This window comes from Amblyomma americanum, chromosome 8 (assembly GCF_052857255.1).
Source record: "Amblyomma americanum isolate KBUSLIRL-KWMA chromosome 8, ASM5285725v1, whole genome shotgun sequence".
Lineage (NCBI taxonomy): Eukaryota > Metazoa > Arthropoda > Arachnida > Ixodida > Ixodidae > Amblyomma > Amblyomma americanum.
In genome coordinates, this window is record NC_135504.1 from 88,004,218 (window position 1) to 88,021,930 (window position 17,713).

The 17,713-nt window shown below is 48.7% G+C and overlaps 1 protein-coding gene across 1 annotated transcript in view; it reads left to right on the forward strand.

Moving 5' to 3' along the window:
- The window catches only part of LOC144102587 (uncharacterized), a 40,282-nt gene that overhangs the window by 11,069 nt on the left and 11,500 nt on the right, over positions 1–17,713 (forward strand). Inside the window, exons 4-6 of the mRNA XM_077635818.1 lie at positions 606–711; positions 2,273–2,421; positions 16,924–17,071. Of these exons, the coding sequence (XP_077491944.1) occupies positions 606–711; positions 2,273–2,421; positions 16,924–17,071 (403 nt within the window). The remainder of the gene's footprint in view (positions 1–605; positions 712–2,272; positions 2,422–16,923; positions 17,072–17,713) is intronic.

Genomic DNA, 17,713 nt, shown 5'->3' on the forward strand with positions numbered 1-17,713 from the left:
TAAGAAAGGAAGATCGATGGGACAGACGAACCTTGGCTAAAACCAGTTTGTAATTCAGCGCTCGTGTGTCCCATGTGTCTTCATTTCTTGGGTCCTCGTCCTTGAGTGCGCTGTACGCTTCCATCATTGTGGAATGACCACATGCGTGATGACTGTCAAGAAGTCACAAGTAAGCCGAAAAATTTAGCAGCAACTTCGAACGCAGCGCGAGCACTTATAAACTAGACGAGAGGCCGGTTTGTGCAATGTATTTTTCCTGCACATTCGGCACCGGGAGAGTACAGTAAAGTAGTGTACAATCGTGCGCCTTGCTAGTACAAAGATACATCACGGGACTTAAAGTGCTTCTGTTCGAGAGCGTGAGTTTCACTGGTCGCCTCTCGAGCTCCGGGTTTTGCTGATTCCACGTATACAATTTAAGATGGCGGCCTCCAAGTGGTTTCCATGGTAACCGAGGTAGTTACATAGTGGAATAAAATACTAACAGGCGTCAGCGTGATGCCCGAGCACCGTAACTCTGAACTCCACTATTTCGATCCGGTATGTATATCCCTGTTTGGCGGGCGTCAAAGTCAATTCTTTCCTGCCTAATTTTTGCCTTCCAGACTAAAAATCAAGCCATCCAGCTAAATGAGAAAGCCAGACCTTCGAAAAAGACTAGCGGTTCTATTAGGCCGGACAAGCCTGACTTGGCTATACACAGGCCACCAGGTAAGCCATCAACGTTGTGTTGGAAGGAAGCTTTTATTGGCCGCTGCTATCTTCGAGAATCTGCCTGGCAGTGTATAGATGAAAACACAACTTACCATGATATTGCCTTTCTGTCTCGTCGTTAAAGTAGGTTTAAGCATAAAATAGTTTTAACTGCTTTCGTAACGGATTACTGAGTGGATTATGGATGGTGCTAGCCGCTATTACTAAATATGTCAGGTGCAGGTTATGCTAAACCATACGACAACACTACACCACATAGGGGCGCACAGCAATACACAACACTGTTGTATATCGGCGCAATTCTGGTCGCTATTAGTGCAAGTGTCTGCAACAGTCGCATCGGTCCTGCTTCATACCCCGTCTCTCGCTTCGTTTTGCCTTGCTTGGTGCCAATCATTGTTTTTATTGCTATGTCATCTTCGTGAGCGGCGCCGTAAAGCTTTCTTCGGCACAGTCAAGAGACTTGCAGATCTGACGTCAAACTCGTGTGACGAACCCTATGCAGAATAGCCTGCCTAGATCTCCTTTTCATTTTTTTCATTGCTTGAACAGCGATGCTGACTCCACAATCCTAGCTCATGCAAAGGCGAAACCTGTAGGGGAACTTATCGATGCGTACGAGGCTAGGTCTGCCGGAAAACTGTCAGCACTGATTTCGTTCATATTTCAGATAATGAACTGTAACAGCTGCCGATATTTACTGACCGTTGGTGAAGGGTGCAATCTTGTACTTTTGCTTGGGAAGAGTTTGCTTCGTGTTGTAAAGTTATATTTCGGTACCAAACCTACGATCATGCATAAAACCGAGCTTTTTCTGAACAATAAAATCACACCTCAGTGCGCGCTTATTCTGTCTACTCTTTCTTACTTGTATGTGTTAGTCTCCTAGTAAGCCCTAGAAGGTGTCTGCACAATGCTTAATCCACTTACACTCCGTTCTTGCCTGTTTACCTGGGTCAGCTACGTTGCATAGCGCATCGAACCTCCGAGTTGTTGTGAAGCCTCTTTTTTGGGTCGGAGGCAATCGAAAAATGTAGTTGCTTATGTGTTAACACCTCCCGTAAAATTTTCAAGGCTGGTAAGGTCACCGTTTCCGCGCACCTTCACCTAATCCCCACATGCTTATGTCAATGTTACAAGGTTTTCGAATGATTTCGCAAGTGGGTTCAATAAGAAGGACTTAATAAAATTGCTTCGACCACCATTCAGGATGCTGCGTAACCTGCTTCAGACAACTTTTGAGAGCACCTAAGCTGGATCTGCAATGGTGTCTCACCGCATAGCAGAATGGGGTAGAATTGCCATTAACTCCTTAAGGACGTAGCGTTTTTGCCAATATTCGACCTAAAACTAGAACATGACGTGTTCTCACATTTTGCGGGTATCGAGCGAGTGCAATCCTCTATTTCGAAGAAATCAATTTTAAAAAAAATGCCACCGATTAGAGTGCAATGGTATCCTGAGCAAACGACCGAAAAGTGCGCAAACACTCGGCGTCCTTGATTCCTGCGCATGCGCACGTTTTTGATCATCACTTTATTCGGCATCTCCGTGCTAGCGTTGGCCACAGAGGACAACAGCGGCCAGTCACTGCATGACAAAGAGGAGCCAATGGTGAACGGTGCCGCAAACAGCGGCTATGCAAGAGTCAGTGGCCAGGAAACTTGGACTCCACGTTCGTCAAAGCCCAAAGTGATCCGCCGAAAGGTGAGTGTGACCAGACACGGGGTGCGTTTGTGCAAAGTGCTTTCGAAAATCGAACGGAGAGCACGATGACGAATTAAGCAAAAGAAAGGTGCTTAGTTTGACTTCCAATGCGTTCCCTGCTGAAGAAAGTTGTATGGTCGAATAAACAGTTTGTCATACAGATGTCCTGCAATTATGATATAACTGTCATTTTTTTTTGCAAAATCGTACATTCGTTATACAGTATCATACAAATTGTATGACATTTGTATGATGAAGTTTTTATGAGGTTGCTACGTCATACAACTTTTTCCAGCAAAGTCGCAAAGTGACGTATTTTTGAAGGCAGGTTAGCCTTTATGACTTGTTTGTTCGGCGGGTCGCCTAGATTGCGTCCAGTGTTAATGTTCCTCAACAACCTCTCCGAATATGTGCTTGCCTCAGGTCATTGAAATATACAACGGTGAATTTCAATGGTGTGACCAAACGTTGATCATTCTTTTCGAATGTATGACATCGAAATGAATTAGTGTTGAGGAAAACGTATAAAGTCCTGCGTTATGAGGGAAAACCAGAATTTGCGCAATTCTTGCGGTTAGGGCTCTCGGCTACTGATCTGGAGTTCCCAGTTTCGTACCCGACCGCGGCGGCTCCGTTTTTATGGAGGCAAAACGCTAAGGCGCCCATGTGCTGTGCGATGTCAGTGCAGGTTAAAGATCCCCAGGTGGTTGAAATTACTCTGGAGCCTTCCACTACGGCACATCTTTCTTTCTTCTTTCATTTCGTCCTTTATTCCTTCCCTTACGGCGCGGTTCAGGTGTCCAACGATGTATGAAACAGATACTGCGTCATTTAATTTCCCAAAAGAACAATTATTATTATTATTATTATTATTATTATTATTATTATTATTATTATTACGAATTATCGCGCCCTGAACACATATGTTAAGACTCGGCTTAAGACCGATTTTTTACGAAAATTCTGCTTTCGCAGAACACACAAGGAGAAGTGAATGTGGCTCAATGAGGTGTAGCACACACGAAGTGGCATATAGACCGTACGGTTTTGAGAAGAAAGCTGAAGACACCGCATGAAAATTAGGCGATATCCTGCGCATATTCTTGAGGAGTGTTCGTTCAACCGGTGATCTTAAGCCTCTTCTAACTCTCTTTACTCATGACGTGACTTAATCTGCCGATATGTTTGATACCTATCCTTTGAACCAAGACGCGAAAACACGCGTACTAACCAGGCGTTTATTGCACATGACAATCAAGCTCTATGCATGGTAACGGCGTACAACTCCAGGGTTCTTGGCCGTTTAGAATTCGTTCTGGAATGGCTGATGTCTGTTTTCGCCGTGTACAAGACAGGCCAGTCTTGCGTGCACGCGGAGGGCTGCAATTGAAAAAAATAATTTTTGTTAACAGTAATATTTTCTGCTTCTGCGGTAATATTTTCTGAGCAACCTGTCATTTTCTTGTTTATGGGACTTTGAGTAATATGTAGAGAATTATTTGTGCTGCACAAAAAACGCGCTTACAGAAAACTTTCTTTGGCTGGAAAAAAAAAGAAAGAACCTGGAAAATTATTCAAATTTTCGCTGAATAAGTTGATTTCCACCCGAATTTGAACTGAATAAAAAGGTCCGATTTGTACTTCCTGAATTCTGAAAAAAAAACGAAGGCCCTTGAGTATGGACGAGAATACCTGAATAATTTCAACGTGATAGCGTTGAGGGTCCCCTTCAGCGGAGAACGCGGCTTCGTTCACTCGGCGTCCGGCGTTGTTGAGCCGCGAAACGCCTGATTGGTGGAATGATAGAAAAGGTTTGATGTCACACGTGGGAACTGTGAAATTCAGAAGTGATTCAGATATCTCATCAATTGTGCTCACAAAGCCGCAACTTGGCACAAACGTCACTATGATATCTAGGCACATATAGTAAAGGAACAACGCTGCAATGAGGATTGGGGCAATTGGTGGGTGATCGAACCCCTTACTATAGGATAGCCAGTCAGACACGCTATCCCTAGTCTATGCTGGCACGTTCGTACGACTTGGTAAAAGCGGGATTTTAAAGATATGTTCTGAGGTTTTCCCATGATGTGGCAGTTTACTGTCGATGATTATATGCATGCGTGTTTAAAGGGCAGCTTACTGTCGATGATTATGCGTACGTGAGTGATTAAAGACGGCCCAATTAACGGAGTATTGGTCAAGCGTGTAACAAAGTGCACGGCGGTGAGAGGTGACTGGACGCGAACGACAGTATTGCCGCGAAGCTTGCTTTTTGTCTGATCTTCTTATCGCGGCAGGCACGCCGCATTATCAATTTTCTGGGACGCGAGACGCGACCAGAGTTATCTCGATTTTTCCTAGCCTCGCGCAAGTGTGCCTACTATGTTCTGGAACTTTCCTTGCCGCCTTTAAAATCGAGCACGGCTAAGAGCGGTGGGCATTCTGTTAGTCGTTAGTCGACGACCGCCGAGCACGTTCGCTGCTATCGCCGCCGCTGAGTTTTCAGAGCTGTTCTTAGTGGGTGTAAGCCAGCCTATTAAAGTATTCTCTTACGAGCTGCTCTGTGCCTTCCTCAAGACCGGACCCCAGTCGGTGCTACGTGACCCCGGCGGAGTTCCCGTCACCACCTCGTGACATCTGGTGGAGGTGCGGGGTACATGCACCCAACACAACCTGGACGATCCACCGTAGAGAACGAGAGCCAAGAAGATCCCGAGGTACGACACAGCCGCCGTCTTCAAGGCCTGCAAGCTCAGCACGGATTACTACCGGATCCTACTCGACAACGACAACAAGCTCCAGCGCCCACCATGACCGAGCTAGCGACGTCCACCCCTGTCATGCTCCACCAGCCACGGGTGACTCCAACCTTCCACGGCTACCCTGGCGACGACCCGGAAGATTGGATAGACAACTTTGAGCGCGTGGCTACGTTTAACAGGTGGGAAGATGACATGAAGCTCCGCTATGTTTTCTTTTCCCTTGACGGTCCTGCAAGAACGTGGTACGAAAACCACGAGACTACCTTGAAGACCTGGAAATTATTCAAGTCTGAAGTCGTGAAGGCGTTTACCAACATTCTCCGGAAGGAAAAGGCGCAGATGCTGCTGGACTCACGGATGCAGCACCCAAACGAAACTGTCAGCATGTACGTCGAAGAAATGCAGCGTCTTTTCCGCCGAGCTGACCCGAATATGACGGAGGAGAAGAAAACCGGATATCTAATGCGGGGCGTAAAGGAGTCTCTTTTCGCTGGCCTCGTACGAAATCCGCCCAAGACTGTCGCCGAATTCGCCGAAGAAGCGTCAACGATTGAGAAGACCCTGGACGCCCGCACAAGGCAGTACAACCGACCACCGCAGGTCTGCTCCAGCTTTCCGGACACGACGACTACAACCAGCGACTTGCGGGAGATCATCCGTGAAATTGCCCGCGAAGAACTACGCCGGCTGCTGCCATCATCTTCACAACCTCAAGTAGCGAGCCTGACGGAAGTCGTCCGTGAAGAAGTGCGGCATGCGCTTGGCTCCTCTTCTGCGACGACTGAACCTCAAGCTCCAGCCATGAGTTACGTCGCTGCAGTACGCAAGCCCGCGCGTCGACGTGCCACCCCAAGCCCTATTCGACGTGAGCCAGCAGTGCTGGACCGCCGCCCTCCGGGCCCCGCCCACCCGACCTACGAACAACGTTCGGGCCCAAGGAAATGCGACACCTGGAGAACCCGTGACAACCGTCCGCTGTGCTTCCACTGCGGGGAAGCCGGTCACGTCCTGCGTCACTGCCCGTTCCGACGCATCGGTCTTCGCGGATTCGCCGTTGACGCACCACGACCACGCTTCGGCCAACATCCACAAGAAATCGACGACTACCTGCGCCGCGACGAATACGTGTCGAGCCGATTTTCCCGCTCACCCTCGCCGCGAGCCTCGCGCTTCACGTCGCCCTGCCACAGCTACGCAGCGGCTGTGCGAGGAAGGTCCCCCAGCCCCCGTAGGGGAAACTGAAAACAGCAACCTTAGGAGGTGAGGTTGCTTACCGGCAAAAAAACGAAGACCCTCCAACGACGAGAACTCACGGCGACGCCGCACCGACGACGACACGACGCAACTTAGAGACCCCCAGGCCACCGACATCGACAAGCCCCTGCAGCCGCAGTCGCAATCACCGACCAAGCCGTGACCCGACGCCGAAAGTTACGTGCAACGCAAGAGCAAGGACTTCCGATCTAGAGGTGACTGTCGACGGCCGAAACGTTACTGCTCTAATCGACACGGGAGCTGACTATTCCGTGCTGAGTGGTTCCTTCGCCGACCGGATCAAGAAAGTGACGACGACTTGGGATGGCCCGCAGATACGCACAGCAGGCGGACACCTCATCACGCCATCAGGAAGGTGCACTGCCAGACTGACTGTCAACGGACACACATATCCGACAGTATTCGTCGTACTTCAGAAATGTTCCCGTGACGTCATTCTGGGGATGGACTTCTTGACACAGCACCGCGCAGTCATCGACCTCAAGTCCAAGTCCATCACGCTTTCGACGGACGAAGCTTTACCTCCGAAAACGACCCCAGAGCAGTCAAAGGCCCTCAGTGTTCTCGATGAAGAACTAACCATCCCACCCCGGTCCAGCGTCATCGTCCCCGTCTGTGCAAGAAATTTCGAAGACGCAGAAGACATCATCGAGGGAAACACGCAGTTGCTCTTAGACAGACGACTTGGCGTCGCAAGATGCATCGCTCATTTGCGGCATGGAAAAGCCGAAGTACTGGTCACGAACTTCAGCGAAGAATACCGACACCTCAACAGAGGCACTAAAATTGCGTTCTTGGACGAAGCAACTGATTTACTGGACGCCTTCATCATCTCCGACGAACCTGCAAATGACAGCCTAAAGCAAGACCATGCTCCCACGTTCGCCATCAACCCAGCATTACCCCGGGACCGACAAGAGAAAATCACCCTTCTTCTTCAAAGTTACAGCGAATGTTTCGCCTCGTCATCAAAGGTGCGACAAACGACGATAGCCAAACATCGAATTATAACCGACGAACACACCAGACCTCTCCGCCAAAGCCCTTACCGTGTGTCGCCGCGAGAACGACAGGCCATCCGGGACCAAGTAGAGGAAATGCTTCGCGACGACGTCATCCAACCTTCGAAGAGCCCATGGGCGGCACCGGTCGTTCTAGTGAGAAAGAAAGACGGTGCTCTTCGATTCTGCGTCGATTATCGGCGACTGAACAAGATTACGAAAAAAGACGTCTACCCCCTCCCGAGGATCGACGACACTCTGGACAGGCTCTGCCACGCCAAGTATTTCTCGTCGATGGATCTCAAGAGTGGATATTGGCAGATTGAAGTCGACGAAAGAGACCGTGAAAAGACTGCCTTCATCACACAGGACGGACTGTACGAGTTCAAAGTCATGCCATTTGGGCTTTGCTCCGCACCCGCAACTTTCCAAAGGGTAATGGACACAGTGTTGGCAGGCCTCAAGTGGCAAACCTGTCTCGTCTATCTAGACGACGTTGTAGTCTTCGCAGCGAGCTTCGAGGAACACCTCCGGAGGCTGAAGGCAGTACTCGACGCAATCAAGTTATCCGGACTTACCCTGAAGCCTGAAAAGTGCCGGTTTGCCTACCACGAACTATTGTTTCTCGGCCACATCATCAGCAAGGACGGCGTGCGCCCCGACCCGCAGAAGACAGCCGCCATTGCCAATTTCCCGCAGCCTCATGACAAGAAGGCGGTCCGCAGAAGGCGGTCCGCTTATTACAGACGCTTTGTGAGGAATTTTTCGCGCGTCGCGGAACCTCTGACCAAGCTCTCCAAGGCAGACGTACCATTCACATGGAATTCGGCACAAGCGGAAGCCTTCAATGAACGTCAGCGTCTCCTGCAGTCTCCACCGGTGCTAGGGCACTGTGACGAAAACGCCGAGACAGAAATCCATACCGACGCAAGCAGCTTTGGTCTAGGCGCCGTGCTCGTCCAGAAAAACGAAGGAGTCGAAAAAGTAATGGCATATGCAAGTCGTTCATTGTCGAAAGCAGAAGCGAACTATTCGACCACTGAAAAGGAGTGCCTTGCGATCGTCTGCGCTACATCGAAGTTCCGTCCCTACTTGTATGGACGCCCGTTCAAGGTTGTGAGCGACCACCATGCATTGTGCTGGCTGGCTAACTTGAAGGACCCCTCTGGCCGTCTCGCTCGATGGAGCTTGCGCCTCCAAGAATTCGACGTCACGGTGGTCTACAAGTCTTGGCGAAAGCACTCCGACGCTGACTGCCTGTCACGAGCCCCTGTCGACACGCCGCCAAAAGACGATGACGACGACGCTTTCCTTGGACTGCTAAGTTCCAGCGACTTCGCACGACAGCAGCAATCTGATCCTGACCTACAGCGCCTGCACGAGTATCTTGAGGGGAAGTCTCCTTCACCTCCTGCCCTCTTCAGGCGTGGACTATCGTCCTACTGTCTGCAACAGGGAATCGTCGTGAAGAAGAATTTCTCACCGAACAAGGCCGCCTACCTTCTCGTCGTCCCGAAGAGCCTTCGGGAGGAAATTCTGCAGGCTTCGCATGACGAACCAATGGCTGGCCACCTCGGGTTTACTCGCCGAATCCTCCACCGAATCCAAGAGAGATACTACTGGCCTCGTCTATCCTCCGACGTCGCGCACTACGTTAAGAGTTGTCGTGAATGCCAACGCCGGAAAACGCCACCGAAAAGACCAGCAGGGTTCCTGCAGCCGATTCGACCGCCATCAAGACCTTTCCAGGAGGTCGGTATGGACCTACTTGGCCCCTTCCCAACATCAACGATGGGCAACAAGTGGATTATTGTGGCGACCGATTATCTCACCAGGTACGCCGAAGCAAAGACCCTCCCGAACGGCACAGCAGCAGAAGTCGCCAAATTCTTCGTCGAATCCATTCTTTTACGACACGGCGCCCCCGAAATACTGATAACAGACAGGGGGACAGCGTTCACGGCGGAGCTAACCCAGGCCATTCTGCAGCACAGCCATACAAGTCACCGGAGAACAACTGCGTACCATCCGCAGACAAACGGGCTTACAGAACGCCTCAACAAGACCATCGCCGATATGCTTTCTATGTACGTAGACGCAGAACACAAGACATGGGACGTCATTCTTCCCTATGTGGTGTTCGCCTACAACACCACTGTGCAAGAGTCCACCCAAATGACACCATTTATTCTCGTCCACGTGAGGGAGGCCACGACCACACTCGACGCCATGCTGCCCGACGTTACCGACGAAAGTAAGCTCGACGTCGCAGCCTACCTGCAGCGCGCAGAACAAGCTCGACGACTTGCCCGTGAGAGAATACAAGACCAGCAGCGCACCGACGCCCGACGCTACAATCTTCGAAGACGCGCAGTGCAATACAAGCCAGGCGATAGAGTTTGGGTTTGGTCGCCGATTCGCCGCCGCGGACTCAGTGAAAAACTTCTGCGCCGCTATTTCGGCCCGTACAGGATTCTTCGCAGACTGGGTAATCTGGACTATGAAGTCGTCCCTGACTGAGTTACAGCATCCCAGAGACGCCGCACACGCTCAGAAGTTGTCTACGTCGCCCGTCTGAAGCCTTACTATTCGCGCTAATGACTCTTTGTGTTTACATTATGAGTATTTATTTTGTATGCTCTGTATCTTTATGTCCGTTATCCCTGTTTTTAAGCATCGGGTCGATGCTTCTTTAAGGGGGGAGTAATGCCGCGAAGCTTGGTTTTTGTCTGATCTTCTTATCGCGGAAGGCACGCCGCATTATCAATTTTCTGGGACGCGAGACGCGACCAGAGTTATCTCGATTTTTCCTAGCCTCGCGCAACTGTGCCTACTATGTTCTGGAACTTTCCTTGCCGCCTTTAAAATCGAGCACGGCTAAGAGCGGCGGGCATTCTGTTAGTCAACGACCGCCGAGCACGTTCGCTGCTATCGCCGCCGCTGAGTTTTCAGAGCTGTTCTTAGTGGGCGTAAGCCAGCCTATTAAAGTATTCTCTTACGAGCTGCTCTGTGCCTTCCTCAAGACCGGACCCCAGTCGGTGCTACGTGACCCCGGCGGAGTTCCCGTCACCACCTCGTGACAGCATGCTTGTGGCATGTCACATTGGTGAGTCATGTGATCGGGGAACATTAGCACGTGCTCGGAAGAAATGCTTGTGTAAGTGTAGTCGCTGAAGAGACCAATTAAAGATATCGCTCCATAACCTGAAAGGCGGAGATTAAGTGTCCCCCAACTTATTTTTTATTTAATCGCAATAGAGGCGGTCTATCAACAGTAGTGACCGATGTAATAGGCTCGACGTCGCAGCAAATGATGTGCGCCATACCGGCCGGGCTCGACACCGTCCCAGTGGTGAAAACTTCGTTTATTGCTTGCTTCGAAGATGCTGGCCATACTATTAGGAGCTTGAAACGTGAAAGGTGTACTCGTTTTACAATGTGTTCTGTTGGAGGCATCCTTGTCTGTTTTATTCAAAGCAGGAAAGAGCATAACTACAAATTTTTTCATCGAGTTACCATGTTATTTCATGTTAAGATCGCCGCTTACTGCTCATAGTGTGCCTGAATGTTCAGCTGCTGGTTAACAGGGCACCTTTTTCACAGTGTTGCAAGTTCAAATGGTGCTTCGTTGGACATTAGCTTTTTAGCCGCAGCGTACCGAGACTGGTGTAGAATTAAACCCCTTGGCAGCTCCTTCTGCCCCCCCCCCCCCCCTCTCCACGCACACACACCCAATACCGTAAGCATACCATTACGGAACAAGGTTCCGGTTCTTGAGCATCCGATGCAGGTAAAAAGATGCCACCAAATCGCAAAATTTGAATGGGAGGCGCAGCCTCTCAGACCACAGTGGAAGTGTGCGTTGAGAGCAACGAACAGATGGAAACAAATTCGTTTAGGACTGTTGAAACTGAAATTTGTTAAAACTCAATCTGTCTTGTGTTTATATCTATTTAGGAATTTATAGTAAACCGATATATTCGCTGCTCGCTTGGCCTTCTGCAGTTACAACTGGCAGCCTTAAAAGTGTAGCCAGCCGATTTGGACTGTGAACTTGCTTTCTTAAGACTGCACCACGCGGTGACACCGTGTATGCTTAAAGGGATGAGCAAGTAAGAATTACTGTGCTACCTTGCTGCCACGCAGTGTGAAAACAGTGCGAACACCGAAGAGGTTAACCTCCTGGGCAATAACCATGTGTATCGATAAATGGTCGAACGAGTGACGTGGCAGTTGGGCTTCTCAGTTTCTCACGAAAGAAGACAACAGCGCACAAAGGGACGTCGATACAGGAAAGGAAGGCACATGTGATCAGTTGGCGCTAACTTACTATCAGTGTTTTACAACCCGTTTGTAAGTCATGGCTTGTGTGTCCAGTGTGTCTTCCTTTCTTAAGTCTTCGTCCCTCAGTGCGCTACGCTTGCGTCATGGTGGAATGGCCACATGCGTGATGACAGTTGGGAAGTTTAAAAGTAGGCAAAAAAAATGCCTCCTGGGTGAGGCGTGGTCACTTTTTGGTGGTGTGCATATCACGGGACCTCGGAATCTAGAAGGACTTTAAGGAGACGTTTCTGCAGCTAGAAAATAAATTTTACGCGTGCGAACAAGCAACAAATCTTGTTCGAAACTAAATAACGGTCTGCGGACATGATATCTGTTGACACTCAGGGCGCCGCGGTGGCTTGATGGTTATGGCGCTCGCCTGCTAACCCGAAACATGCGGGTTCGATCCCGGCCGCGGCAGCTGAATTTCGATGGAGGCGAACTTCTAGAGGCCCGTGTACTGTGCGATGTTTGTGCACATAGAAGAACCCCAGGTGGTCGAAATTTCCGGAGCCCTTCACTACGGCATCCCTCATAGACTGAGTCGCTTTGGGACGTTAAACCTCAATAAAGCAAAGAAATCTTTGATACACTTGGTTCCACGGCTAATGAAGATATTCAGCAAGGTTTTGAGTGGTTTGAACTGTAGAGGGCAATGAGTTCTTAAAGAATATGAAGCAAACATTTTGAGCGGCACAGGCTAGCCGGCAAGTGCAATGGCGCAATGTTCATACTCAATTAGCAAGGATAACTACTAGCTCGCAAATGCACTCAGATGACAAGGCTTCGGGAAGAGTGTTGGCTAGCCGCAGAATATAAGCGAGGCGATTCGAACATAATCGTTGCCAGAAAAATAGTATGTAAACGATTGCTTTAAAGCGGCTAAGGGAAACTATACAATTGGAACCAGTCTTTGAAGATTACTTCACAAATGCTTTTAGGAAAGAGTGATATACTATTACGGCCTTGCATACAAAAGATTGAGTGGGGGAGGGGGCTAATAAATTTTCCGATTTCAATTTGTCGAGAATGACGACAGTGGATAACGTGGTCAGCTTGCGCGAAGGTGTCCAATTCAGTACCAGGTGTAGTTCATGATATTCGACTAGCAGAATCGCGGTGTCAGTAACTAGTGACGGCTGACCGGGAGGGGCGTGGAACGCCGAATGGATCGAAAGTCACTAGCATCAGAAAAGATGGTTTAGTTTGCTTTACGGGAGTTTAGCGTCCCAAAGCGACTCAGGCTATGAGAGACGCCGTAGTGAAGGGCTTCGGGAATTTCGACCACCAGGGGTTCTTTAACGTACACTGACATCGCACAGTACACGGGCCTCTAGAATTTTGCCTCCATCGAAATTCGACCGCCGCGGCCGGGACTGAACCCGCGTCTTTCGGCGCAGCCGAGCGCTATAACCACTCAGCCACCGCGGCGGCTGCATCAGAAAAGAGACGCAGCAGTGGGTGAGGCACCGTCGGTAGCAATTACCGAAAAAGTCCGTTGTAAAACTGAACACTTCGCAGGCATGTGAGAGGAAGATAGAGTATTTTGTAGTTTGCTTTTAACCGCTTCTATTCTTCTGCTTGATCGTCTGTGTCCACGAACGAACAGACACGTACTAATTTAACAGTATATTTGAACACAGCGCAAGCACTTTAGACGAGGGGACGGTTTGTGCAATGTATTTTTCTTGTACATTCCGTCCCGGGAGACTACAGTAAAGTAGTGTACAATAGTGTGCCTTGCTAGTGCAAAGATACACCACGTGACTTCTAGTGCTTCTGTTTTAGACCGTAAGCTTCACTGGTCGCGTTTCGAGGTCCGGATTATGCTGTCTCCATGGGTAGAATCAAAGATCGCGGCCTCCAAGTGGTTGCCATGTTAACCGAGGTGGTTACATAGTGGACTAAAATTTTAACAAGCGGCAGCTTTATACCAGAGCACCATAACTCAGAACTCAGCTGCTACAGCTGCTTTTGCTGCCAGGAAGAACGAGAGAAAAACTTAAGACAAGAAGAAAAATCTTTAGACACGGCGTCATCTCATTGTCATACTGTTGTTGTAGAGCTTCAATTTTTTGCGCGACTTGTAGTGAAATGATACCTCACACAGCGGAAGCAGATCGAGCATTCTTTTTGCCTCCACAATAATTGCTGGTGAACTGGGCGCTGCACCGGTGTAGAACAACAGATCGTTCTGGCAGACACCGACACTTTCTGCACTGTAAAGCGAAGCACGTATACTTCAAGAGCGTTCTGTATTGACGTAATTAGTGTTCTTTCACAATTTTTTTACAGTGCGACGAATTCAACGATAGAAAGAAGTGCCCTAGAAGGATGCTCACTGCTGAAGCATGCTTTCGTGCTCACATATGGTCGAATCTTGATGCATCTGCAGTTGCTCGATGCAATGCTTTCAATTGATAGTCATGCGTGGCTGTGGTTCCGTCCTGCGCCTCGAGTTTTTTCGCACTCGTGACGCAGATTATTGTCCTCTGCACGACAAAGGGTGGTTTATAACCAGCAACTAATTATCAGTGGCGCGCACTGGATTCTTTCCTTCACAACACGTGAGGTTAGTTTGAAAAGCGCGAGCGCAGAAGACAACGGACTAGAGCAGAGGGAGGATGACGCGGACGGAAGCGCTGAACTATCGACATTTATTAGTGGGAAAGCATTACTAGGCTATGTCGGCGCCGGAAGTGTCCGCAAAACGTGGACGCAAAATGTGTCCTCAGAATGTTTCGTCTGATGTGGCGTTATCAGCTGGTGGCATCAACAGTCGTGGCCCAATGTGTGTGACACTTTGCAGAAAAATGGTGTATCAGTACAGTGTCACCGCCATGTGAGTTATGGTCGTGTGAGTCATGTCATGAGGCATGACTCACAGGCATGGTCAGAGGAAAGGTGTTGAGCCATGGTCACGAAAAGTGCTCAGTCATAGGCTACCAAAAATTATGATTCAAGAGTCATGGGTCACAAAATGGGTCAAAGAAGTGCTGAGTCATGGGTCACAAAATAGGCCAAAAAAAGTTTTAAGGCGCGGTTGAGGTGCCCATCGAGATGTGCAGAACTTGGAGCTACGGCGTCCTTTCCTGTGTTCAAAAATGTTTCCCTTATTGAAAACATATGCTCTTACATTCCTCCACGTCGGCAGACTTAAGTGCCCTAAAAATTTTTTTTCCTGTCAGGAACTGCGAAGTACAAATACGTTGTCCCCGTGTCTCTTTAAATAAAAGCTTATAGTTCAGTGCTTACGTCTACGCCACCTTCCTTCTACTCTCGACTGTTGTCTTTTAACGCAACAGCGTTAAGGCTCCCGTTTTGCAGAAAATCTGGCCTCGTCATCGGCGCCGCTGTTGTGCGCGCGAAATTCCCGGAGAAGCAACCAAGATCACGTGACCCTGTGGCATCATCACAAGCTGCTCGCCAGATTGTGAGCAAACTGACGACGGTGGCAGGTAGCAGTTAAGCTAATGATTGGCCTCGAGAAATTGCCCAGGAGGCGCAACCAGGGTCGCTCATGCCCCAACGATGGCAGCACCTGCCATCGCAGGGCCCTCTGTTAACTGCTGCACCTCTGTACTGCAAGAGTGATACGAGTACTCACAGTGATCTACGAATGTAAACTCGAGAATAGCCGATTCCGCATTATATGGGCGTCAACCGACTAAAGCTATCGCTTCGTACCCTTAAGTATCCCCTCAAATTTTTGCACCGGATTATCAAAGATGATGGAAGAGCAACAAGCCCAACAGCAAGGGTTGAAAAGTGCGGACATCTATTAAAGGCTGAGGGCAATAAACTTTAAACGTATCGTTGTGGCATATTTCATGAATTTCTATTGCACTTATCAAGACACGTGAGATTGTTGAGGAAAACGCTCTTCGCACTTTCCTGGCTCTGCTTCAAGTGACGTCAGGATTGTTGTATTTTCGGGTGAAGTTCTAACAACCGATCATGTCTCAAAGCTCCGCGCATTGAGGTCTCGTCGGTGAGGGCACTGTTCGTGTTTTGTAAGCAGCCTTCACAAGTCTTGCATACTCTCCATCGATGAAATCGGCCTTAATCATCTTACTCACCTTGAGGCCGGATGATTTCCGAAACCAATGCTTGTTTCAGCAACATGAACGTGAAGAGCATATATAAGCTTAGGTGATCATGACAGAGCCGCTGCCAAGAAGGCTGGAGCTATACAAAGCAATAAAAGTGGCTGTAATACCTTAAAATTGTAAGCTTTCACATAATCTTGTCCGTCTTCACTGACGTCTTCACTCTGCAAGAATTTTTATAATGGTGGGCAGAAAACTACGACATGCATCACTGATTAGAATAATAAGCGCGGCGGACGCCGCTGGGCGATTTTTTATAAGGTACCCTTGCTGAGTGCAAATCATTACGTCATCCAGAATTGCAGATGCGTGAATGTATGATAGCGTTAGACTGTCAGGCACGTGGGGCGACAATGGGGTAGGCGCTTCTCATTACACTGCAGCAATCGTCGGTGTGTGCCAGATTTTGTAAGATCGGATCATTTTAAATAGAAGGCGCAGTGATCGGATCACCAGGGAAGTTACGGAGGCAACTGAGAGAACGTGAACTGCTTCCGGCTCCATAAGGGATATTTGTATTATACTGTGGCACAATTAACTGAAGTTTTGGCGTAAGCGGCATGCAGATGAGGTGGTGCCACGTGTGCATTTGTTTTTTTTTTATTTGATGAAGGGGGTGGCATACGGTTAGCTGTCCCAATAAGTCAAATTCTATTTGTTATCCTTCCTCCTTTTGCCTTCCTTTATGTGCTGCGCAAACGTGCTCAGTCGTTTCCCCATAGATAAAAGGTGTAACCGCAAGATGGCAAACACCTGTACGGCCAATGGCAGATTATTGTCCAGTGTGTGCAGCATTTGCTCTTGATTACCTTTCTGGGAAAGCTGGCGATGACCGGAACTTTCAGTGCCTACATAGCACGAAGCACAGCAGCGCGGTTTACGCCAACGTCTGACAGAAGCTATGAATGCCAAATGTCATTTGGATATTATGCATGTAGGTGACATACATTTGGAAGGCTTTTAAATTGACGATGAATGGTATATATTTGGAATCTCAGTCAGTAGCCCCTTGTGCTTCTCTTCGTTCAGTGTCGACGAGTGCTTCTGAAAAGACCTGGCGGGTTGGAGAAACAAGGACCAGACGGCGGCCTCTCCTCTGGAGCGACATACTACAGGTCACCCCTTGTGGCACGCAACGCTCTTCAGGGTGGCACCATTCTTGAGTTTGCTTTGAAGGGTAAGCTGTTGGGTCATCGAGAGGAACATATTCAGTGTAGACTGTACGGATTCATAGCAGAAATGGGGGCTAGTAGGTTGTTATTAAATATAAGCGTAAGACTGGCGCTTGAAGGGACCATGAAACACTATTGCAGCACATTGTTTTTCCTCTTAGTTGCATACAGTAAGTTATAATGAAGCTATCAGTATCGATCGTACCGCGTATATAACAATATTTGACATTTTTATTAGCCCGCAAAACCAAATTTATTGCGCTGTTGGTGTCATCACACAGGGCGGTTTTTAGCAGTGGGTATGACATGATGGGTTGGGAGCTTGATTGGACAAACAGTATATATTTTGCAAATTGTGTCAATAAATTAAGATGAGTTCTGTGACATTTGCGTTTCATATTATATCAACGAAACCAACACCTTTGCCTTACGTAAAAACACTACAAAGCAAGTAAAACAATCAGAAAGCACCACCAGAGGCTATGGTTATTGTTTTTCATCGAAGGACTGCACGTCTCTGTACACATCTATGATCTAGCACACAGCACTTATGGTTGCTGTCTATATATCTGAGAACGGCTTGGAGGAATTGATCTGATCGAGCCACTTCATTCTACAAGGGTTCGTTTCCGTCCCAAAGAAGGACG